At 42.6% G+C, this 26,765-nt stretch overlaps 1 protein-coding gene across 2 annotated transcripts in view; it reads right to left on the bottom strand.

Annotated features, from left to right (window-relative positions):
* The window catches only part of myot (myotilin), a 215,740-nt gene that overhangs the window by 43,078 nt on the left and 145,897 nt on the right, over positions 1-26,765 (bottom strand). For both annotated transcript variants that reach the window (XM_076292652.1, XM_076292651.1), the window contains exons 12-15: positions 10,787-10,824; positions 6,354-6,489; positions 3,488-3,695; positions 3,081-3,246 (exon numbers count right to left, since the gene is read on the bottom strand). In XM_076292652.1, the coding sequence (XP_076148767.1) occupies positions 3,081-3,246; positions 3,488-3,695; positions 6,354-6,489; positions 10,787-10,824 (548 nt within the window). The remainder of the gene's footprint in view (positions 1-3,080; positions 3,247-3,487; positions 3,696-6,353; positions 6,490-10,786; positions 10,825-26,765) is intronic.

Below are 26,765 nucleotides of genomic sequence, written 5' to 3'. Positions count from 1 at the left end.
TTGTGTCATTTGACAAATTCCACATTGACAAGGGAATGGTAGAGCAATGTCTATGCTCAGCTTGCCTTTAAGAGCACAACTTACATTTGTAAGGCTTTTGTTTTTAAGTCAGCAAGTTCCATGGCCACGTCACATCCATAACGTTTTATAGGAAAAGTTTATGCTACACATACAGTGTTGATGCAACAATGTCCATAGTGTCTGTGCAAAGCTGATTTATATCAATGTAAAGTGTGATGACCAAATTGTGCCCCTTTCTTACTTTTAAAACCTTTAATGGTGCGTTATGGATGTGACGTTATGGATGTTACATTATGTAAATTTACAAGACTGGAGACTTTATTATAACTCAAAGCCGATAGAACGTCTGTTCTGGTGGCATGTCAGTTTCAATGCATTTCACCTTAGTGTTTACAATTGACATTTCAAAGATTATTAGGTTGATCAAAACCACAGGGAGGCCTCGCCTAAGCATTAGCAAAACAAACATAATATTAAAATACCTCCAGTGATTAGCCTAGCCATAGCCTATTTTCAAGTGGCCTAATAAAAATCTGAAAATCTGAGCGATTATCTTCCCGTAACTGTCATACTGTTGTTGTACAGTAACTGGATTATCATGTTAGCTGGTGAAGATGGCTGACTTTGCAGCTGGAGTTAACATAGCAACCTCCTTCTGTTGCAGATCTGTTCAGCCTGCCATTCACGTCTGCTTAACACAGTTTCATTTCAAATGACGCGATATGCCAACATTTGAAGTGTCAGGCCCTCTGTAACTAATACCAAAGTCCTTTTAGGCAAGTCCCTCCACTCGGCGGCCATATGACAACGCTTTATGGGCACTCGACGGGCATCCTATTCAGCAGAAATGCGCAAGGCTTCACGACACCAATCTTGCTCCAGTGGCGAGATCACAACACATGATTGGCACGATGTCTTCACATCACACCACATGATTGGCTCAATGTATTCACATGTCGACGTTTTGCCGAGGAAGGGGTGGGATATGTGTAGACAACGGCCATATTGGCGTGACAAACTAGCCCCATGCATTTCTATGGAGTATTTTTTGAGTGCTGTATCTCCACATTAGAAAGTCTCTGCTAATACCCACAGAGTAACATGAGTAACGGCAGCAATAAACTAGATGTACCGCATAGCGGTATAAAATATGACCGCCTCTCAGTCCTGCATATTCTCTTCGCAAAAATAAATCACGCTTGTCAATTTGTCTCAATCTCCTACTCCTGCAACTCATGTGCATGTAAATGAGTGTGTGTATATGTGAGTTTGCTTTTGTTTATAAGAGTGTGTCTGTGTGTGTGCATGTGTGTATGCGTGCCTGTGTTTGTGTATTATGTGTGTTGTTTGTGTGTTTATGTGTGTGTGTGTGTGCATGTGTTTGCATGCGCACATGCATATGCATGCCTGTGTGTGTGTATTTATGTGTCTGCATTCATGTGGGTGTGTGTGCTTGCCTGTCTGTATGTGTTTATGTGTGTGTGTGCTTGCCTGTGTGTGTGCGACTGTGCGTGCGTGCGTGTGTGTGCATGTGTGCGTGTGCATGTACTTTATGTGTGCAAATCACAAATGAGTGGGTATGGGTTAGGTTAATGCGGGCTCTTGAGACTAACATACCATAAATATATGTCATCTTGGGTGCAACGGTTCAGGTAGGGCTAGTTATTTAGGGGAGTGGCCACCAAGTATCATGTTCCCTGGTGTTTCAGTAACCCGGGAATCACTGACCAAAATTGATGACGGTAAAAGAAAAAAATGTATTCCTTTTTTATATTTTAAATGACTTGTTGTCCTGATTCTTCCTGTGGATCTTAGTGGGCACTGAGGAAGCAATACTTTCATTGCTAGTTTTTCATGATTACTATTTTAATTGTTTCATATCAAAATTCACAACTTAATTATGTGTTTTATGTAGTTTGTCGAGGACTGGTTCAGACACGTCACATCCATAACGTGAAACCGTCACATCCATAACGCCAGTTTTTCCTACATAATGCATTACGAAAATGACGCATAGTTTCAAAAACACACTTTTTGTGTTCATTCAAGTCTCCTTCATGCTACATATATCATAGTTTCGGCAGTTTCCTTCAAAATTCACAGAGTTTGTAGAAAACCTGTAATCTCTCACAAAAGTGTGTCCATTTCATGTCACATCTATAACGCTGATAAAATGGCTTGTATTCTTAGGATGAAATTGATTATATGCAATTTGAGGATTTCTCAGTATTCAGAGGACAGAGGTTACATTAAAATGTATGCAAATTAATTCACTGATACTAATTTTGCCCCCACTTTAAGGCATTTTGTTTACCAATATGAGTCCAATTGTCACATCCATAACGCTGGAACTGCCCATGTAGAGATCAAGGCTTACAAGGTCATTATTAAGATTATATCAATAATAAAGACCTAATTCGTCATGAACAAGAGATTTGTGAATACACACCTAACAAATGGTTAATGTTGCCTAACACATGCCTTACAAGTCACTAATACAGGTATTAATTAGGTATGTATTGGTGGCTAACATGTGAACCTTAAAATAAAGTGTTACCACAGTTACCTATAGAAAGCTACAGTCACGAAGATTCCACAATTGATTATAGTGGGGAATTTGTAGCTTAGCCTAGCCTAGCCTAGCCTATGTTTGCTTATCTAAAACAAAAACATTAAAAGAAGAATCTATAAATTGTAGAAGATGAAATGTAATTTTGAAAAGACCTATTCCTCTTGTTTGACCTAAACACAATCATGTTCTGCTTGGTTAAAACAGAGCTGAGTTGGTTAGATGTAGTTACTCAGGCAGCCATGTTTTTTAATTTTGAAAAGTGTCTTACTTTACCCAGAATTCATTGCAACAATTATTACCAAAAGGACAAATTCGGTGTTTTTCCCAGCAAGATCTCCGTTTGGACAAAAAACCTTGAGTTGCTAGTTCCAACAGCTAAAGCAGCTACATCGCTACACTCTGGGGGCATGAACATGGGGGCTCACGTACATGCCCCCAGAGTGTAGCGCTGTAGCTGCTTGGCTGAAGAAAGAAATATCTGTCTGACCTCATTCTGCTAGGGTCAATGCGGAGCATTTCTTTGTCCTTCTTCCAAAAGAGTTGTGGTGGTGGGGAGGCAAACACCTGGCACTCCAGCCTCACCATGTCCCCCTCGATCACACGAATGTTCTGCATTCTCATCACAAAACTGGGTGGGCGAATCATCTCCTGCGCTGTTGTATATAGGGAAGTGTAATGATATAAAGATGAGGTCAGGAACAGACAACTGCACTAACATTTACATTATTTGTTTTATACATTTCCAACATTTTGCGTCATTTCTGTTACACATTGTAATTCTAAACACTGATATGCAGTTATGAATACATCTGATTTGAAATTCATTGTTCTACATATTTACCAAATAAGGTTTAAAACTATGGAACAATACATATAAAAAATATAAGCTCTTACCAATTACATCAAGCCGTAGGGAGAAGCGACTCTCACCAGCTCTGTTCTTGGCTACACACTCATAGATGCCTGCATGGTGAACCGTCACAATCTCGATGATGAAGGAGTGAATGCCTTTCTCACTCACCAGCATCTTGTGGTAGTCATCCTGACGAATGGCCTTCCCATCCAGATACCATGCCACATCAGGTGCTGGTAGACCAACAACCTGTATTAAGAATAAGCCAGCATGACACATGACATGCTGTTGAAGCTACTCACACACTATGATCACTTGTTTTGGATCTGAAATTTGATTCACAACAGGTGTTATTCCTTAGATTTAAGAGATCAGCTACATCACTGCGGCAAAGAAGGGAAGAGTTTTATATAATGGACATTTGGGGGGAGATTAGCCTGCCACTGAAGGTACTCTTCAGTTCTTCAGCTCATTTCAGGGATGAGAAAAGGGTACTTTCCTCCCAGATTGAATCAAAGGGAGCTATTATTTCACATACTGTACTACAGATGTTTAGGTACATCATTTTACAAATCATCACAACAAAAGGAACAATGTCAGCACCCTATCCCAGGACTCTGTTTACTTGTAGCCATCTGCAGGCCTGCCTCTGTATTTTACACTACCAGTTGTTGTTTGGTCCACCATGTGCTTTTTGCCACTCTACTGCCTTTGTTCCACCAATTTTTTAGGTGAAACTATATGCCAACCACGAGACTCTGTGAAATAAGGCTGCGCTAGGGAGTCCCTGGGCCACACGCCCGGTAAGTCTTTGTCTGAGTATTTATTGAAAGTCTTGATGTGTGTGCCAAATTTCATGAGTTTTCAGCCACTGGAACCACCTCAAAAAGGCTAAATCCAAGAGCTCCCCTGTGCCACACCAAAAGGCAAGTCATGTTTTACTGACACATGATCTCCTAGACTAACATAAAATCTCTGCCAGTAAAGTAGTTTTGAAACCAGTTTAAAACATTATCAGAGAGACCCACCCACTTCGCAAAGGCGGTGAATTAGAATGTTATGATCAATGGTGTTGAATGCCGCACTCAAATCTAGAAGAATAACGATTGAGACTTTGTTTGAGTCAGTAGCCAGTCTGAGATCATTGACTATTTATACTAGGGCCGTTTCTATGCTGTGATTTGATCTAAAACCTGATTGCAATTTTTCAAGGATACTGTTTTTGTTGAGGAAGGTATTTAGCTGATTACAAACAACTTTTTCAAGTACTTTGCTCAGGAAAGGTAGGTTTGATAAAGGCCTGAAGTTACTCAGGATAGCATGGTCGAGATTTGACTTTTTAAGTAAAGGTTTCACAACAGCGGTTTTAAAAAAAGTCGGAAATATACCTGTTTCTAATGAGATGTTTATTATCTTGAGAATAAAGGGAGCTAAGCTATCATATACGTTTTGAGGAATCTAGTAGGGATTGGATCTAAAGCACATGTTAAGGAGCCGGTCTGTGATATAATTTTGCTAAGCTCAGATTGAGTAATAGTTCTAAAGTATCTTAATTTTGTGGGGCTGTTTTTGGCTGTACTGTCAAACTTATACACTTTGTTATAGAAACTACTTTGTTTTTGAAGAAGTCTGCAAATTCTTTGCATGTTAGAGAGGATGCCTGACTGAGTGTGTCAAAAGGTAGCATGCAGTAGCCTATCAATGGTGGAGAACAACATCCTAGAGCAGGGGTGACCAAACTATGCTACTCCATTTACTTTGGGAACACATTTGAGCGTGCAGAGAGGGAGAGAGCGCGGCAGGTTCCAGCTGGCTTGTCATTGTTGATAATTGATAACTCCTTTTTATGAGAAACTTTTAAAAGGAAATCGCGATGGCAACAGTAGTTCCCACTACTGACCATTTATAAACTGTGAGAGGGCACAGCCATAGGCACAGCACTAGCCATAGGCTATTTGAGTGGAGCTGGCAAAAGAGTCTTAAAGTGACAATGCACCATTTATACATGAATTAAACAGCATCAAATTAACAGTATTTCTTAAGAAATTAAATTTCTACAACAAAATTACTTTGTCATTCAAATGATACAACACGTTATATTTATATACTTATTTTTTGTGTGTGGCCCGCCAGCCAATTTTCAAAACCCAATGTGGCCCTTGAGTCAAAAAGTTTGGACACCCCTGTCCTAGAGTTTCCTCTATTTTCAGCAATTACCTTAGAGAAGTGGATCCTTCTCTCATTCCGAATAGCTCTATTATAATTTGCTATCTTTTAGAATGGTACAGTGAACCTGTAACTTAGTTTTTATTTTGGTGGCAGCCGTGGCCTACTGGTTAGCGTTTCGGACTTGTAACCGGAGGGTTGCCGGTTCGAACCCCGACCAGTAGGAACGGCTGAAGTGCCCTTGAGCAAGGCACCTAACCCCTCACTGCTCCCCAAGCGCCGCTGTTGTTGCAGCGGGATTTGTGTGTGCTTCACCTCACTGTGTGTTCACTGTGTGCTGAGTGTGTTTCACTAATTCACGGATTGGGATAAATGCAGAGACCAAATTTCCCTCACGGGATCAAAAGAGTATATATACTTACTTATATTTTCCTTTCGTAAGGGATGTTAGTTGTGGTGTCATGCCTGGCTGCGTTGAGACAAATTCACTCATTTTTTTAGTTCAAAGATTCTAATCGTAAGCCTCTAATCGTAAGTCAATGCCCTCTTAGCCCTTGATATTTCTGCCTGAGTTATGTCAAAGCAAGTTAATAACCATAATTAATTGATTAATTGTTAAACGCGGTTCTCTGGTTATCCCTACATTAAGTTTAACATCACCGCTGCAAAAGCCTGTGGGACCTTAGCAACAGTAACTCAAAAGCAGAAAGATCCATTATGTATCCCCAGAATCGGACTTACCTTGAAGTCAATCCTACAGAACCTTCCTTCCTCCATGGTAAGGTCTTGAGGAACCTGGATGAACCTTGGTGCATAGCACTTTTCTAAAGTAGTAGCTGCACTCTCATTTCCATCTGTTCCAGGGAGTTGTTTGCTCCTACAGGAAAAGGTTCAAAATGCATTATAAATATACTAAACACCCATGTATATGTATGTGTGTGTATATATATATATTTATGGAATTTAGCAGACACATTTGTTAAAGTGACTTACAAAATAAAACAATACAATAGTTAAAAATGACCAGTAAACAGTTTTAAAAAGTTGATAAAACTACATTAAAGGTTGTATCCGCGATTGCGGGTGACATTACTTCTGTTTACTTCTGTTGAGTGTTTGAAGCGAGATCCCAAACAAACCGGGCTAACTTGCCCCTCCCCTTCCATGTTTCGTGCATCATGAAAAAAACTATCATGAACGTGCATTTCTTAAAGCGACAGACACACAATACTCTGATCGACGTGGCTGATATTCCCTCACCCTCCTCCTCCTCTTGGGGATTGATTCAGGCATTAATCTACATGTTCATTGACAGCTCCAGATAATAGCAGACGCTGCCCTCCTTCAGCTCTGACTTCGCATGCAGCTGTGCACGAGCGCAAAACCCCACAACACCCACCCCCTGTCGGTGATTGGTTGGAACACTATTTATTTTGGTTTTGAGTGGTTGGTAGCACCAATTGTTTTTGTGTACAGATCTCAGTGCCTAGGCTGCCTACAGAGACACATTTTTTGACAGCCTGCTCATGGGGTAGCCTGGAGATTTCAGGCCCAAATCCGAAAGATTAAGGGTCTGGCCATGAATAATGTAATGGCCCAACTCGGGGGGCGGCACGAAGCATGCATTTCAAAATCATTCATTTATTCTCGTTTTTGAAGAAAGAGCACAGTGAACCAATAGAAAATGCCATCTAGGTTCGGTTGTTTAGAACAGAAAATCTGGTTGCCCGGACAACGTGAAGTAATGGCTTTGGTACTCTATTTAAGCTTGTCTGATTTCAATTGTCATCTGTAACTCAGATGTAATATATTATGAAAACCATGCAGGCAGGTCATTAATGTTAATTTAGATCACCAAATATTGTTAATACGTAACTTTGCCTCAGTTACTACTAAGTTATTATTGCTAGCTAACGTTATGGTCCTGTCCTCCCGTGTTTACAACTGACCAAACACACTTTTTACTATGCTGTCTGTCGCATGTTCGTTGTCTTATCATGTATTTTGTCAAAAGACTGTGAGTAACTTTGTTCAAAGTTCAGTTGCTAGTAATGACGTTTTTGGAAGTACAGAAATGTTGTGTTTGTAGAGAAAGTAACTTACTGAATGCTCCTCTGTATTTGGCCTGAAAGGTAAACACTGATCCGATACTTTTTATGTGATGTGGACAAAAAAACTCTAGGCCCTGTTACTCATGGGCCTTCTCTGATTGTTTAACCCTCTGTAAAGCGCCATGAGACGTGTAATGTTTTGGCGCTCTATAAGTAAAATTAAAATATTGTGTCTAGATACGGTAATTTAGTTGGTTTGTTTATGTATGCCATTATGGTTATTATCAACAGAAGTGTTCATATTTTTAGTCCTAGTGAATGTGCAAGCAGCTGCATTTTGTATAAGCTGTAAGCTCTTTAGACTGGTATTATTGCAGCCAGCATATAGAGCATTGCAATAGTCTATCCTTGAGGTGACAAAAGAATGGATTCATTTCTCTGCGTCTGGTAAGGATAAGGATTTCCTTATCTTTGAAATGTTCCTTAAATGGTAAAATGAAGTATTGGTGATCTGTTTTATGTGATTATTTAGTGATAGGTCCTGGTCAATTATAACTCCTAGGTTTTTAACACTTGTGGATGAGGTCAGTGGAAGATCACTATTATGTAGCCTGTGATGAGGATAGGATATCCCTAATCTTTTTAGGACCTAAAACCATGACTTCTGTTTTATCTGAGTTCAAAAGCAGGACATTGTTTGTCATCCATGTCTATATATGTCTCTTATACATGTGTCAAGTTTGGCTAACGGGGTTAATTCATCAGGTTTTATGGAGAGGTATAGTCTGCATAAGAATGGAAATGAATGCCATGTTTACTAGTTTCAGAGCCTAGGGGAAGCATATAAAGAGAAAATAACAGGGGCCCTAGTACTGAGCCTTGAGGCACTCCATATTTTACCATAGTCTGGGTAGATGGTTTATTGTGGACCTGTTGAAATTGTTGACGGTTAGAAAGGTATGATCTAAACCAAGCGAGTGCTGAGTCTTTAATGCCTATCAAATTTTCAAGCCTATGAAGTAGTAGGCAGTTTGTGGGCAGCCGTGGCCCACTGGTTAGCACTCTGGACCTGTAACCGGAGGGTTGCCGGGTCGAGCCCCGACCAGTGGGAACGGCTGAAGTGCGCTTGAGCAAGGCACCTAACCCCTCACTGCTCCCCGAGGGCCACTGTTGTAGCAGGCAGCTCACTGCGCCGGGATTAGTGTGTGCTTCACCTCACTGTGTGTTCACTGTGTGCTGAGTGTGTTTTACTAATTCACGGATTGGGATAAATGCAGAGACCAAATTTCCCTCACAGGATCAAAAGAGTATATATACTTATACTTATAAGAGTATATATACTTATACTTGTCATGGTATATGGTGTCAAAGGCAGCGCTGAGGTCCAGGAGGACCAATATTGATATCCATTATCAGCAGCAATGAGGAGGTCATTAAAAACTTTAACTAAGGCTGATTCAGTACTGTGGTGAGCTCTGAAGCCAGACTGATATAATTCTTGGATTTTGTTATGTAATGGTCAATGTCATTGGTTTGTATCAGAGCCGTATATAGAGAGAGTTTGGCCAACTGAAATCATAGGCGCTATATTGGATACCATTGTCAGATGACTCTACAGTGTAACCCTATGGGGCGAATATGCTATGTTGAAATAAATAGCTTATTTTCACCATTAACAGGCATATACATGTTATTATCAACGTTTGTCAATATATAAAAGGCCCTTACAGAAATATTCCAGCGTATATTTACTAGGGGTGTCACGATTCTTCAAATCCTCGATTCGATGTAATTTTCGATTTTAAAGTCACGATTCGATTCGGTACTCGATGCTTTTTTAAATTTTACTATTAATGCATTCTTTATATGTTATTTACTCTTTTTGGCCTTTTCCTTTTCTGTTTTAGGTGGCTTTTATTTTGAAACCGCTTTTTATTTTGAAACCGTTCCAACCGCGAGGTTGTAATGTAAACAGAACTAACATTAGGCTAAAACAGAGACGTGAACAAATGAAACAATACAGAATGATAATTTGATTGTTTCAGCACACTCCAAAGAGACCCAAGGTTAGTGTTCATGGAATATGTACTTATCAATGTGCATTTTAAGCCTTAAAGTAAAGTGCGCCACATACTCGACGCACCCGACCTGTAGCGCGACAATGTGACGTCACAGGAGCGCCGTACCTATTTATACTCGCACGTGGTGGTAGCGACACTAGTTGCAAGAGAGATCTACGTCATTTTGACGTCACATTGTCGCGCTACCGGTCGGGTGCGTCAGGTATGTAGAAGCCTTAACTTTGGACTGTAACTAGATCACCTTTTCACTTGCAAGCTGAGTAAGCTAAGTTAGTTTTAATTGACGTGAATGAATGAATACTTCCACACCGGTGATTTCAAAGTAGCAAGAGGGGCTTTGATTTCGGTAGGTTGATGTGTATATTTTAACTGGCTGCAGCCTAAAATTAGAGGAGTGTTGACGCTGCAGTTCAGCACGTGCGTGTGTGTTTGTGCATCTTGGCACACATGCTGGACATGACATTGGGGGTGTGGCTGCATCGTCGATTCTACTTTTAAGTTCGAAGTTCGAGATTGAGATGTAATTTCAATCGATTTCGAAATAAAATCGAAATCGTGACACCCTTAATATTTACCTTCTATATCTTAAATGGGCCTGTAAAATGCCCATTCTAGTGAGTGTCAATTTAAATGTTCAATTTAAACTAACCATTCGGAGGTGTCCTGTTGTATCCACTGAGTTTAAACTTCAAGTGCTTCTCCATCCGGATCAGATTCTGGGTCAAACTGGAAAATTTCAACGACTACGTGACTACGAGCTGTAAACATTAGTGCATGGTACTGTGGCTGCAAGCTGGTAAAGGCCACACCCCCACCCTCCACTTTGCCCCGCCTCTCTCCTCATTAGCATTTAAAGCTACACTACCAAAAATAAAATAAAACGGGTTATCAGTTTTAATATCAGGATATCATGATACATTTCCGTTTATTGATGTCATTGTTAGTTGGCTTGGACAAAAGTGTCTGCTAAGAACCCTAAACATAACACAAATGGATGGAATCTCAGCCTTTTTAGGTGTACAAAGGTCATTTTTTTACTCACCATATTCCTGCCATATGTCGTCCCTCTGCAGAATCAGGCTATACGTTTGAGAAAAAAGCTTATTTTAGATTATGACAATCAAAATAGGTTTTTCTCAATACATCTGTCAATAGTATGCTTCAAGCACCTGTCTTCTTACACACTGTTGTCACTACATTGAAATTGTTGTTACAATGACTACGACACACATAGCCAATGACCTGCTAAAGGGGCAGTCAGCAATTGTACACGATTTCAAACCCATAACGTTTTTGGCACATTCAGCAATCATCTCATGATACGCTAGCTACCCATTCTGTGAGTACACTAGAGCTGTAATCGGGCCTTAAAAGTAGACGGACAACTTTTTAAAAGCCCAAACCCGTTTACAGCCCGACATTATTCAAATTTCTGCACGCACGCAGCTCTTTTTCCTTTCCTTTTCCTTTTTGTCAAGAATGAGTCATTTTTTTAATTTCTTAACATAATTTATTCATGACTAACATAGTCTAGGCCACTTGGAAGTTGGAACAAAGAAATAAAATAGCCTAAGTCCTCTGTAACATCATAACATCTCAGCACTCTGAAGTTTGCGGGAACCCTCCCATACGTAGCCCCGACATTAATTAGTTATTGCGCCAGCTCTTCAAACCCCTCGGCATTTACGATATTAAAAGGCCTAATGTCTTTACAGCGAAAGCTGACACAATTGTTCTCCGTAACCATTTGTTTCACCTTTGCAGGGTTGGGTTTTGTTGCTGTAACAAACAATGTGATTGTAGGTTGATCCTGGGCACTGGCAGGTGTGGCAAACATCTTCAGCTCTAGAGTACACAGCAAAAAAACCTTGGTCTCTAGGCAACCTAGGCTTCAGAATCTGGAAACAAAGTGGTGGCAGCCTGGGGGGTATTCCAGAAAGCGGGTTTACTGGCTTAACTGGGTATGTTAACCCAAAGTAAGTGGTAAACCTGGACTTTCAGTTCCAAAATGGTCAGGCTACTGTATGTATGTCACTATGGTAACATAGGCTTTGAACTTAACCTGGTAGGGGGTAGGTTTGTTTAGGTTATGTTCAGGTTATCAGGTTATGTTTAGGTAATTAGGTGCACGTTCTGCAAGGCCGCTGCTTTGACACTTGTCACACAATGCCGTCTAAGCAAAATAATATCACACAAATTACATTTTACAATTTACAATTCAGCAGCCATTACTGATGTCATCTGCCATCTTTGTTTACTTTTCACAGCTGTTTCAGAAGTTGTCGCAAAGGATTATGGGTAGGAGGGAGCATGAAGTGTGCATTGATGCTGTCTTCAAAAACGACGAACTTAGAAGGCAGCAAAAAATAGTTTTTTTTCCGGTTTTGAACCGCACTTGCTGCCTCGCTCCGCAGTTGGATATCTTAAAAGGCAGCAGTTCTTCACGTTTCGAACAGAGCCGATGCCAGGATGTACTGGGAATCTAATTTGAGCAACAAGAGTGCATTATACCTTACGGGAATATTATCAGATCCACTACAGGCTAACTAATGTGTAGGCTCTAACTTAATGTTAGAATGAATTTGATGGGTAATTTCTGGGTACCCATGCCTTCCAACACTCATCACCCCATACTTCGATCCGGATGCTGGAGCACAAACAAGGTTTAACGTTGCCCACAGCAGAACCCACGTTAAAATAGAAATGACATTTGGGATTCTCAAAGAGGGATTTCAGTGCGTGTGTGGGCTGACGCACTCAATCTGTGACAAGGTTGTATATTGTGGGGAAATTTCCAGTAATTAGCGTTTTAATGACTAATGGGGTTGCTGTTGTTTAACTGGCTACACTTTAAAGAAAGGTAGATATTAAAAAGATGATCTTAGTTTTTTTTATTTTCCTTAGCTGTGGTCTCCAAGGTCAGCCTGACTTAGGGAGTCTGACGTGAAACCAGCTTATCTCTTAAAGGGATATTCCACCATTTGGGGAATTACGCTCATTTCCCACCTCCCCGAGTTAAACAATTAATTTTTACCTTTCTCCAGTTCATCCAGCCGTTCTGTGAGTCTGGCGATATCACTTTTAGCTCCAGCCTAGCATAGATCATTGAATCGGATTAGACCATTAGCATCTCACCTGCTAGCATCACGCTTAAAAGTGTCTATGATTTTAAACTTGTCTCGTCTAGAAAGTGTAATAAGACGGAAAATGAAACGTGGCAATTTTCTAGGCTGATTTGACATGGAACTATACTCTCATTCCGGCATAATAATCAAAGAACGTTGTGAACGTACCATAGGCGCAGCAGCACAATGATATCACGCAGCACCTGAAAATAGTCCCCTAGACTGTAACTTCCAGCAACAAGTTTGAGATCATGAAAGCTCTTTTTCTTTCTTTTATGTAATCCATCCAGAATACTTTGTTTTAGCCCTATAAATAATGGTAAGACTTTGTTTATAACTCAGATGTGTTGCCCTCATGCTTGCCTAGGATGCTTGTATAATTGTAACCTGTCTCTGGCGTCATGAATAAAGCTTTGTACTCTGCCGTACGGTCAGCTTGCCTGTGGGATACTTTTTGCCTCTTTGTGAAAGTCTAAGGCAGGTGGTTAGTAACATGTCCTTGGCAGCATTACGAGCAAGCGAATGGTTGTGGGTAAGGAGAAGTTACCCTTCCTGGGGCGCAAGCTAAGGTAAGCTAACTGGCTCATTTGTTTGGTCTTTGTGACGGACCGTGTTTAGGTCGATGGTGGCTGGTTAGGGTTTTTTAGGGTTATGGTTCAGTCCACATCAATGGGACGGACCAACCTAACCAACCTAGACCATGCCTAGGTTGGTTAAGAGTATTTGGATATTTTATTGTGGTAATATGGTGGCAACATGGGGCGTAAGGTAAGGTAAGCTAAGCTAGCTGGCTCATTTGTCATGTTTGTGATGGACTGTGCATAGGTTGATGGTGGTTGGCTAGGGTTTTTATGGTTATGGTTTAGTCCGCATCAACGGGACGGACCAACCTAGCCAACCTAGACCATGTCTAGGTTGGTTAAGAGTATTTGGATGTTTATTCTGGTAATATGGTGGCAACATGGGGCGTAAGCTAAGGTAAGCTAACTGGTCCATTTGTTTTGTGTTTGCGACGGACTGTGCCTAGGTTGATGGTGGTTGGCTAGGGTTTTTATGGTTATGGTTCAGTCCGCATCAACGGGACAGACCAACCTAGCCAACCTAGACCATGCCTAGGCTGGTTAAAAGTATTTTGGGTATTGGATATTTCAATGTGGTAATATGGTGGCAGCATGGAGGGGAGTATCTCCAGGACGCTGGTTTCACTGTAAAGCCTTCTTGAGGTATCGTTGGCCTAACTTAACGAAACATCGGTGAATGAGGGTGCCCACATGATAACCCCAATGACATGCCGCATACTATATACTGCTGTTATGGGCCATTTGTCTTGTTTTTGTGACCATTGGTTGGCAGATTTGTGGTTAGTGTGCTTTTTAAAGTTAATTTGAGTAGGGGCATCTGATTGTGTTTTTACCTTGGATTTTGGCACAAAGGATTATAACATCTAATCCTGTGTATTAATGTAAGTAATACTTAATTTTTACGACACTATAGTCTAAGAAAGCATCATACAAATCAGTTAATATGTGATGCCCACTGAATTATTTAATATATTGTGCTTTTGACATTAATAGCCTATCCTAAACTTACACATTTATGCCAAGCAAGGTCTCGTTCCTTAGCAGACACTATTTTTTTTATTACAGTTCTCTCCTCATAAGCCTTGAGGAGAACTTACTGCTCTGCCTTTGAAAAATATGGTGCTCTTCGTTCCGCTATTTTCACCCATGGTTTCGACTCTCGATGTCTTTATAAGTTCGCCATGAACGCGCACGACTCTAGGTTAACCAATACAGGGTTGATTGAACTAATTCGTAATCAGTGTTTTGGAACCGACAGCTCGGGTTTAGTTGTCATGGGTTCAGCCAACCTAGAGGATATTCCCTCAACCTCACTAATAAAGGCGGCGCTTAACAGAAATAGCCTGGCTTGAACTAGCGTAGACTTTCACTTGGGGCTGAACCCGTTCCATTAACTAAAGTTAGCGGCATCTTGGCCTCGTTTATTCAAGAGCGGTTTAGGTCAGCTTCATCTCTGGTCGTGCACGAGGTAGAAAAGTAGACCAAAACAGTAGATTGGCGAAAAGAGGATATATGTCGTAAAATTAAGACAATACTAGATGATTTCTGTTCGATTTGCATGCGCCATCTACAGGATTTTCATCGAAAGTCATCACATTTAACATCGAGAGAAAAAATAGGGTAACATTATAATAAGGTGCCATAATAAATAGCAAACTAGTCATTACCTAACCCTTTGTTAATATTTGTTAATTGTTACTAAAATATGTATTTCTCACAAGTTAATATTTTTTTAATCATTAATTAAATATTAGTTGTTTGCATAAAATCTGTATGTTCATTGTTGAACATATAGAAAAACAATCTATTAACTAATATTGTAATATTTGTTAATGGTTAACTAAATGTCTTTTTGGCACTAATTAATAGCTATTTCTTACATCAGTTAAATGTTAAATGTTTATTTACAAACTATATGTTAATATAAAAGTTAATGACATATTATTATTTAACTTATTGTTATTAAACTGTGCTTCTGCCTATCCCAATATAAACCACTCCTCATAGGACCATTACAATGAAGTTGGTTAAGCTTAATTAATATATTAGTAATATAGTAATTTATACAGACAGATTCTAATATTATATCTACACAGATTAAAGCTAATGACATGAACAATGTTGACACAGTAGCTTATGTCTCACAGTCTGAAAATACATTCACACAGGTGAGGTCTAGATTTGGTCAGATTCTCAAGCCAGTTGACAGACTGATTCAAACTATGTCAAGGCACGGATATTGTTCACACACATCAGTCTATGCAGGCTATCTGCAGGTCAGTGTTTCAGGTTTTTCATGATTCATACACACGTTTGGTAACATGGTTATGTGATCCAAGCTTTTCTGATTAGCTTTATGGAGAATTGTTCTGTTTTTGTTTTTCCTAGTGGCTTTAGTACACAGTGTAAATGGGTCTTGTGGGGGTGTATAAGGCACCCTACTGCCAGTGGTTGGTTGAAGAGTTTGCGCACCTCTTCTTCCACTTCATCCTTATTGGACCTTTGTGGTTGGCTGTCCTTTAATTGGTGACCCTCTGTCTAGTGTTTGACAGTAGTGTACTTTTTGCCTTTGGAAGTACTGTTTGGTTGCTGCTCGAATTTGGCGAAATTCAGGGGAGGTGGGTGTAACAGAGTTAGAAATGTAGTTTAGTGTTTGTATGTGATTTTCGCTAGCCTGGAAAATCCAGACCTTGGTAATCTAGAAAGATTAAGGGTCTGGCCACAAACAATGTAATGGCCCAACTCGAGGGGCGGCACCAAGCATGCATTTGAAAATCTCACTGCACGCAATTGTATAACACTAGACCAATGTTTACTCTGAATGATTCCGGACTGTAATGATTCCAACGTTGCAGCGCTGTCTTCATCAGTTTAGCTCGCCTCTGGCCCGCCTATATCAGATACACCGATTTCCCCGGGATGCAAGGGGTAAAAGTAACCTGCATCATTGCTCATTGCCAGAGTGTCTCGCAGAGACAATTCCATTGTGCTCTCGCGAGAACTCTGGATTTCCAGGGTAGATTTTCACCGTAATTAAGCAGCTTTATTGAGATTGGTGTTTTGCCCCCTTTGGAGAAACGGTGTATTGCAGCTCTGCTACGTTTTGTCCTTGTGTTGTTGCCGTAGTACCCGAGTAGTAGAAGCGGTATGCTTTGCATTGGGTAGGTTGACTGTATAAAGCACTCCCCACTTTGCTTTAATCTTGTAACTGTAAAATGAAAACTTCCAACATATCACCTGTATTATATTACTTTCCATGTATTGTTAGGATTTGGGTGCAATTCTAGCAACTTTATTAAAAAAGTTTATTAATGTTTTCAATATGACCACAAGTTCATACAGTCTTACGTATGACTAGCTGTAAACTCTGCTAGCAACTTTCCATGTATTCAGTGTAGTTTAGTTTAGTGTGAATGGAAAGTGCTATTCAGTCTAGCAGGTAATGAATGTACAGTTAGCTTAGCATTATGTTTATGCATTATCGCCGTATGGTCTACGTCTGAAGGTTTAGTGAGTCTCTTACAAAATATTAATTAACTCGTTCTGTGCACCTGAACATTCCATGTTGCATGTCTCCATTGCTAGTAGGGCTGACAGGGATGGTATATGAATGATGCATGTAATATAGCCCATTCAACTTAGTGTACTTCTTTTTATTTTGCTTGTGCAGATGCTGTTTTATGTACGCCAGTTCCTGAAGGCATGTTTTGTTTTAACTTTTCCTAAAGGAATACATTTGATAAGCCAGTTTTGGTCTCAGTCCCTTCACCGTCTGACTAATAGTTATATATTACTAATTAAGCTTAACCAACTTTATTATAAGGGTCCCCCATACTGATAGTAATATATTAATTAAGCTTAACCAACTTTACTATAAGGGTCCCCCATACTGATAGTTATATATTACTAATATATTAATTAAGCTTAACCAACTTTATTATAAGGGGCCTGTGAAAAATGGGCCTTGCAACCCACGTCCACACAGGATGGTGGCGACAAGGACACACTGAGGTTGGGCGGTGATGGGGTGAAGACACAGCAAACAGCAAACGTGGATTGTGGTGAAAAGTGCAGATTTATTTACAGTGTTATAAAAAACGTGTTCCGGCACAATGCCAACAAAAAATACTTTTCCGAAAAATAAACAAAAAAAATCAACCAACCGGTTTCTCAATTCAAGCACAATTCGCAGATTCACCAATACTCTGTATCCAACCTCTCAGCAAGCTGATACTCTCCAGACTCCCACCCTGAGGGCAAAAATCCCTCGCTTTAAATACAGCCGTCTATCACATCTAATTGGTAGATACCAATATAACAGGGTAATATTCTCTGTACGATGATCATCCCTTATAAATAGATCACAGACATACATGGAACATAATCCAACCTAGTTTCCATATTATACAATAATAACATTTGAATATATGTATAATTAAATAATAATTACACTACAGTGCAGATAATCACTTTATACTGCAACAATAATTTCCCCCCACTCAAAACAACACTTTCCCTGTCCCAAACAGGGAATAAAATAGCCATTGCCCTGGGGATCGTGTTCCTTGGGGAAACAAAGTGATGTAGGTGTAAGTGTAAGTAAGAGCTATCAGTGTATTGTTAATGTTTGTGTGCACAATGTATGGACTAACGGAATGCAATCGGTTATGGAGCAGAATCGACGGGTACCACGTCGTTCGCTATGATGTTTGCAGATGTTGGGTGAGTAACAGAAAGATGTGTAAATAACGATCGCGCATGAATGAATTGCGTCGCGGTTGCCGGCACCGCGTGTAATTACAAACATTTGAAACTAAGTGCGTGTGTGCGTGTAAGCGTGTTTGATCGTGTAGGAGAAGGTAGTCAGTTTAAATGTCGCGGGGAATGTCAGGCGAGTTGGGGAAAAGGAGGGGCTACCTTTTCACACTTCCCTCCTCCTCTGGAGGCTCGCCACTGGGGTTGCGAGACAGAAAATCTGCCACCAAGTTTTGTTTGCCAGCCCTAAATTGCACCTCAAATCTAAAGGGCTGCAAAGCCAAAAACCAACGCGTTACACGTGCATTAGTGTCCTTCATCTTGCCCAGCCACTTTAAGGCTCGGTGGTCCGTCTCAAGGACAAAGTCTCTACCTAGAAGGTAGTACCGGAATGTGTCCAGTGCCCATTTCACAGCCAGGCACTCTAGTTCCACAGCTGAGTACCGTGTCTCCCGGGGAAACAGCTTGCGGCTTATGAAAGCCACCGGTCGTTGCTGTTCTCCCTCACCCTGGAGTAGCACTGCCCCCAGACCTACTCCAGAGGCATCAGTCTGTACTGTCCATGGCTGGGAAAAGTCTGGGCTCTGCAATGCTGGGGCGCTGCACATAGCCTCTTTTAAGTCCTGGAAGGCCTTCTCATGCTGCCCCTCCCACATGACCTTTACCGGACCAGACTTTCTGGTCAGGTCAGTGAGAGCCGCAGCTCTGCTTGCAAAGTTAGGCACAAACCGCCGATACCACCCAGCAAGCCTCAAAAAGGACCGGATATCCTTCTTGGTCTGGGGCCGCGGGCAGTCGCGGATAGCCTCAATTTTGTCCTTCTGGGGTCGGATTACCCCACAACCTAGGATATGTCCCAAGTACCGCACCTCCTGCTGCGCCAAAGCACATTTCTTGGGCTGGGCAGTCAGCCCTGCCTGATGGATGCGCCGTAGCACCTCAGCGAGATGCTTCAAGTGCTCGTCCCATGTAGCACTGAATACGACCACATCGTCCAAGTATGCGCCCGCGAAGGCACCAGTCCCGTCAAGCACCCGGTCCATCAACCGCTGGAACGTGGCAGGCGCCCCCTGCAGGCCAAACGGCATAACCTTGAACTGAAATAAGCCCTGGGGTGTTCTGAAGGCTGTGCAGGGCCTGGCCTCCTTAGCCATTGGCACCTGCCAGTAGCCCTTACACAGGTCCAAGGTGGAAATAAAGTGTGCCTTACCCAGGCGCTCAATGAGGTCTTCCAGCCTGGGCATAGGATAGGCATCAAAGTGTGACTGAGCATTTACCTGGCGAAAGTCAATGCAGAAACGCATGCTGCCGTCCTTCTTTGGAACAAGGACGACAGGGCTGCTCCAGGCACTCTCTGACCGCTCAATCACACCAAGTCTTTGCATCACCTGCAGCTCCTCCTGGAGGGCAGGCAACATTCGCTCCGGAACTCTGTACATCCGCTGCCGGACTGGAGTAGAATCCTTCAGCAGGACGTTGTGTTCAGCCATGGAGGTGACTCCGGGCTGGTCGCTGAACAGGCCGTCAGGGATGACAGCCCGCAACTCCTGCTGCTGTTGTGGGGTGAGGTGTGTGATGTCGATCTCTCCTGCTGGATGATCTGTGGGGAAGAACTGCTCCGGGGTGTCTTCCTCCTCCTTTACTGCTTGTACCAGCAGCTGCTGGCTCAGTGGCACCTCTCTCTCGTGCCACTCTTTCAGCAGGTTAATGTGGAACACCTGCTGCTGCTTCCTCCTCTCTGGCATTTCCAGCTCGTAGGTGGTGGGCCCCAGCTTCCTGTTGATGCTGTAAGGTCCCTGCCACTTGGCCAACAGCTTGTTCTCCTCGGTAGGCAGGAGTAGCAGAACTTTCTGGCCTGGCTGGAAGGTTCGCTGCCTTGCTCTCTGGTCATACCAGCTGGTCTGAGTCTTTTGCGCTTGGTGAAGGTTGTCCTTCACCAGGTTGGTCATCTCCTCCATCTTCTCTCTCATGGTGATGACATAGGTGAGTATGTTGGTGGTGGTCTCCTTTGGCGACTCCCAGGAATCTCTGAGGAGATCAAGTGGGCCCCTCACCTGTCGGCCAAACAGGAGCTCAAATGGGGAGAACCCCGTCGAGGCTTGGGGAACCTCCCTGTAGGCAAACATGAGGTAGGGGAGCCAACGGTCCCAGTCCTTGCCGTTGGAAGCCACAAACCTCCTCAGCATGCCCTTCAACGTCTGGTTGTACCTTTCTACCAGACCATCCGTCTGGGGGTGGTAAGGAGTGGTCCTAATACCCTTAATCCCCAACAACCCATACACCTGCTTCATGGTATTGGAGAGGAAGGCTGTTCCCTGATCAGTTAGTATCTCCCTAGGGATCCCTACCCGGGAGAATAACTGCAAAAGTACGGGGGCAATAGTTCTAGCCGTGACCTTTCGTAGGGGAAAAGCTTCAGGGTAGCGGGTGGCGTAATCACAGATTACCAGTATATATTGGTGGCCTGCCTGTGTGCGTTCTAAGGGGCCAACAATGTCCATTCCTATCCTAGTGAATGGCACCTCAATAACTGGGAGCGGCTGTAGTGGAAAAGGCTTGACTTTGTGTTTGCTTGTGAGTTGACATGTGGGGCATGTTTTGCAGTGGCTGTGTACATCAGTATATATGCCTGGCCAAAAGAATTTGCCAGCTATTCTCTGGAGTGTTTTTACACTACCCAAATGACCTGCCCAGGGAATGTCATGACCTAAGCTCAGTATCTTGGGTCTTAGGCTATGGGGGACTACTAGCTGCTCAGTGCTGCTCCCTTCAGGCTGGTGATATAGCAGGCCCTGTTGCACAAAGTAAAACTCTCCTGAAAGAGCTTTTGCCTGGCCGGTGCTTACCCCTTCAACCTCTGTAGCCTTACTAAAGAGCTCTTTTAGGGACTCATCTTGCCTCTGTAGCTCTTTAAAATCACTGGGAACCTCCCATACGTAGTCTCTGGCAACGGGAACTGGTTCTGGCTCTGACTCAGCCATGTGTTGAACTGTGCCTAACAGCTTCTCTCTTCTGCGCTGCTGGCGGCTCTTAGCTGCTCTTAGCTTCTCAGGGGGAGTGATCTCCTCTTGGCTAAATGGCAGTATTTGTAACAGCTTTTGGGCCTCTGTCTTGGTCTGAGACCTGGTTGCAACCATACTCACAGGCAGAGTAGACTGCACCAGTTCTGGCAGTATGAGCACATCCTGGCCCAAAACAACTGGGTGGCTCAACCCCTTAACAATGCCCGCTTTTAACCTATAGGTCTGTTCTTGGACTTCAAGACATATCTCCGCTATAGGGTACTCATGCTCATCTCCGTTGACACAGCACACTCTGAGGCGCCCCCCTGTCAGCGTTTCGGGCTGATCCACCAGGTGGGGTTGCACGAGAGTCTGGGTGCTGCCTGTGTCAAGAAGAGCTCTTGCTGGCCTGCCATTTACGGTGACATCTATGGTCTGTACCTTGCCAACATACACCTGGTCTTTAATGGGCCCAGGGATGGAACACACAGAGCTCTTTGCTCTTTTGACAGGGCATTCTCTAATAAGGTGTCCTGGCTTACCACAATAATGACATACATAGCTGTCCCTACTCATGGCGGGTGTGGATGTAGGTGGGCTGGTAGGTCTGGTGGGAGCATTGTGCTGTGGTGGGTAATGTCTGGTGCTTGGACCCCTATTCTGCTCGCTATATCTAGGACCAACTCCACTCCCATACCCCACAGACCTACTTTTGGACACTGGTCTGCTGGAGCCTTGTTGGCGGAAGTCCTTTGGTCCATGGCGAGCAGCAAGAAAAGAGTCCACAAGCTCTGCTGCTTTGTGTCCTGTGTGTGGGTCGTGCTCCTTGACCCACACCCGCACATCTGGAGACAGGGAGCGCAGGAACTGCTCCAAAATGAGGATCTCCCCAATCTCCTCAACAGTCTTTTCGGCCGGCTTAATCCACTTGCTGTACAAGTCCTTTAGCCGGTTATAAAACTCTCTCGGGGTCTCCCCCGGATGCAGGTTCGGGTCTCTGAACCTCTGCCGGTACACTTCTGCACATATCTCGTACTTTGCCAAGATAGCATCCTTCACCTTGAGGTAATCCACCGCATCGTACGGATCCATGGCTACATACGCAGCCCGTGCCCTACCGGTCAGATACGGCACCAGGAATATAGCCCAGTCTGCTTGGGGCCACCTGTAGGCTGTAGCCAGTCTCTCAAAGGTGGTCAAGTACTGCTCCACGTCATCACCTTCCTCTAGCCTTGGTACGGCTGCTCTGGACCATGTTGCTGGAAACGGTGCCACCGGTGGTGCAGCAGGCATCGGCGGATCTGCTGGCGGCGCTGCTGGTGCCGGTGGGGCTGCTGGCAGAGGCGCTCCGCCTCAGTCACCTCTCTGCTCCAGCTCATCACGAAAACTGTTGAGCTGCACCTGCACGCTTCGCCATCTCTGCTCCTGCTTCAGTGACTCGCGATCCTGGGTCTGCAGGGACTTCTGTATGAGGCTATACAGAGCTGCAAGATCTGGTGTCACAGCAGAGTCAACCGCCGGCTCTCCTCCCCCGGCTCCTTCTTCCTCCTGCTCCTGCAGGTCCTCATTGGCCAGCCGTCTGTACGACATCGCCTGCCGTAGCTGGACCCGTCTTCCCGGCCTCTTCCTCTGTGTCCCAGGGGGCGCCACTATCCCACTTCTGACACCAACTGTGAAAAATGGGCCTTGCAACCCACGTCCACACAGGATGGTGGTGACAAGGACACACTGAGGTTGGGCGGTGATGGGGTGAAGACACAGCAAACAGCAAACGTGGATTGTGGTGAAAAGTGCAGATTTATTTACAGTGCTATAAAAAACGTGTTCCGGCACAATGCCAACAAAAAATACTTTTCCGAAAAATAAACAAAAAAAATCAACCAACCGGTTTCTCAATTCAAGCACAATTCGCAGATTCACCAATACTCTGTATCCAACCTCTCAGCAAGCTGATACTCTCCAGACTCCCACCCTGAGGGCAAAAATCCCTCGCTTTAAATACAGCCGTCTATCACATCTAATTGGTAGATACCAATATAACAGGGTAATATTCTCTGTACGATGATCATCCCTTATAAATAGATCACAGACATACATGGAACATAATCCAACCTAGTTTCCATATTATACAATAATAACATTTGAATATATGTATAATTAAATAATAATTACACTACAGTGCAGATAATCACTTTATACTGCAACAATAATTTCCCCCCACTCAAAACAACACTTTCCCTGTCCCAAACAGGGAATAAAATAGCCATTGCCCTGGGGATCGTGTTCCTTGGGGAAACAAAGTGATGTAGGACCAGGAAGTGTAAGTAAGAGCTATCAGTGTATTGTTAATGTTTGTGTGCACAATGTATGGACTAACGGAATGCAATCGGTTATGGAGCAGAATCGACGGGTACCACGTCGTTCGCTATGATGTTTGCAGATGTTGGGTGAGTAACAAAAAGATGTGTAAATAACGATCGCGCATGAATGAATTGCGTCGCGGTTGCCGGCACCGCGTGTAATTACAAACATTTGAAACTAAGTGCGTGTGTGCGTGTAAGCGTGTTTGATCGTGTAGGAGAAGGTAGTCAGTTTAAATGTCGCGGGGAATGTCAGGCGAGTTGGGGAAAAGGAGGGGCTACCTTTTCACAGGGCCCCACGCTTATAGCTATATATTACTAATATATTAATTAAGCTTAACCAGAGACTTTCTAATGAGGAGAGACATCACTCAAAAAATCCTCCATAGAAATGAATGAGGTTAGTTTGTAACACTTATCACACCCCTTCCGCGGCAAAACGTCGACATGTGAATACATTGAGCCAATCATTTGGTGTGTTGTGAAGACATCGTGCCAATCATGTGTTGTGATCTCGCCGCTGGAGCAAGATTGGTGTCGTGAAGCCTTGTGCACGCACATTTCTGCCTAAAATAGATGCCCGACAAGTGCCCAAAAAGCGTTGCAATATGGCCACCGAGTGAAGGGACTTGCCTAAAAGGACTTTGGCTTAACCAACTTTATTGTAAGGGTCCTATGGGGAAAGGTTCATATTGGGATAGGCAGAAGAACAGTTTAATAACAATTAGTTAAATAATAATATGTCATTAACTTTTATATTAACATATAGTTTGTAAATAAACATTTAACATTTAAATGATGTACAAAATAACTGTTAATTAGTGCCAAAAAGACATTTAGTTAACTATTAACAAATATTAATACAATATTAGTTAATAGATTGTTTTCTATATGTTAAAACATTAACATACAGATTTTATGTAAACAACTAATATTTAATTAATGATGAAAAAACTATTAATTTGTGCCAAATAGATATTTTAGTAACAATTAACATATTAACAAAGGGTTAGGTAATGACTAGTTTGCTATTTATTATGACACCTTATTAAAGTGTTACCTATTTGTTTAGTAGGCTATGCTTAAAAACAAAATCAGCCTTGAAAGATTTCAACTTACGTCGCCACTACAACACCATGCACAAAGATAACTAAAAGTAGGCTACACCGGAGCTGCTAGAGCCGCTGTCATAGCCAACCTCAAAGTAAAGCAGGGTGTGTGTGTGTGTGTGTGTTCATATGGACCTCTGAAAGGAACCCATAGGAAGGAATGAAAAGAGTGCCATGAAATTGTAAAGCTGTGTTGGCTAAATGTAGGCCTAACAACATTTTTGTTTACATTGAAAATGGATGTTCCATGTGAAGTTTGCCATATCCCTCTCTAACACACGCTGTTTTTCAATAAATAACAAAACAAGAATAATTTGCCATACTTTGTCATACTCAGTAAATGCTCTAATTTGTTGACAAGTACTGTCTGCTGTGTTCAGATTTTGTTAAATATAAAGATAGTTTATATCTTACTACTTGTATATTTGGATGAAAACATAATCATATGAAGTAATATACTGTAGAAAACTGTATTATATTGAACTATATACTATATAGATAGATAGATAGATACTTTATTGATCCCCAGGGGAAATTCAAGGTCTCAGTAGCATACAGACAACACACACACATTCACTAACACTAGCAGAAAAATGTATATACACTGCTCAAAAAAATGAAAGGAACACTTTGAAAACACATCAGATCTCAATGGGGAAAAAACTCATGCTGGATATCTACAGTATACTGGGTAATGTGTACTGGGTATGACACATTATTTTTTGGTAATGAAAATGATCAACCTACAGAGGGCTGAATTTAAAGACCCCAACGAAAATCAATGAAAAAAGTGAAAAAAAATGATGCCACAGGCTAGTCCATTTTGCCTAAATTTCATTGCAGCAACTCAAAATGGTTCTCAGTAGTTCGTATGGACCCCACATGGTTGACAATGAGACGGCGGATGGTGTCCTGAGGGTCTGCTCCCAGATGTGGACACGGCCATCATTGAGCTCCTTGACAGTCTGTGGTGCAACCTGCCGGTGTTGGATGGACCAAAACACAATGTCCAAGAGTTGTTCTACTGGATTTAAGTCAGGGGAGTGTGGGGGACAGTCAATGCTATCAATTCCTTCATCCTCCAGGAACTGCCTGCACACTCTCGCCACATGTGGCCGGCCATTGTTGTGCACCAGGGGGAACCCAGGGGCCTCTGCACCAGTACAGGGTCAGACAATGGGTCTGAAGATTCATCCCGATACCTTAGAGCAGTGAGGGTGCCGTTGACTTGCCCATAGAGGTCTGTGCGTCCCTCCAAGGGTATGCCTCCCCAGACCATCACTGACCCACCACCAAATCGGTCATGCTGAATGATGTTGCAGGCAGCAAAATGTTCTCCACAACATCTCCAGACCCTTTCACATCTGTCACATGTGCTCAGGGTGAACCTGCTCTCATCTGTGAAAAGCACAGGGCGCCAATGGCGGACCTGCCAATTTTGTATTCTATGGCAAATGGCAATTGAGCTCCACAGTGCTGGGCAGTAAGCACAGGCCCCTTTATTCGATATTCTGATGATGTTCATTATCATACCAGGTATGATTTTTACAAATATGTTTCTGATGGAAAAGTGGTGTTTAATTAATGCAGCAACATACCTCGAATGTTCGCCTCTGTTCAAGGCAAACTGAAACATGTTTCAAATCGATTGCGAACGTTCGCCTATGTTTGCGACTTTGAACGCACCCACTTGTCATCTTTAAGCCTCGGTTGCTAGGTAACCAAACTATATACAAAGCTGGCATAATATCTTATCTGACAAACTGTTTTATGCGTTCACCACTTTTCCATCAGAGACATATTTGTAAAAAGCATAGCTGGTATGATATAGAACATTACGGAATATAGAATCAATATGAACATTTTCTTCAGGAAGACAGATAAGAATGTAGCTCTGTTAGTAACATGTCACTCTATGACGCAGGAGACCCGGGTTGATTCCTGCTCGCTGCAGCAATTTTGAACGTGCATTTCTTACAGCTAAACCAAGCTAGATAGATACAGTAGGTAGAGATAGATGGTCGGGCTTGTGGAGCTATAGGCTACATGGTCCTCGCTTTAGATTGGGGGGCTGCAAAATTTACTACAA

The sequence above is a fragment of the Alosa pseudoharengus genome, unplaced genomic scaffold (genome assembly GCF_046254945.1).
Source record: "Alosa pseudoharengus isolate Yale_2024_CS ecotype anadromous, Long Island Sound unplaced genomic scaffold, YU_APseudo_1.1 YU_APseudo_1.1_scf_19, whole genome shotgun sequence".
In the NCBI taxonomy this organism is placed as follows: Eukaryota; Metazoa; Chordata; class Actinopteri; order Clupeiformes; family Clupeidae; genus Alosa; species Alosa pseudoharengus.
The sequence above is the reverse complement of the archived record's forward strand: the minus strand, read 5'-3'. Positions and strand labels throughout refer to the sequence as shown.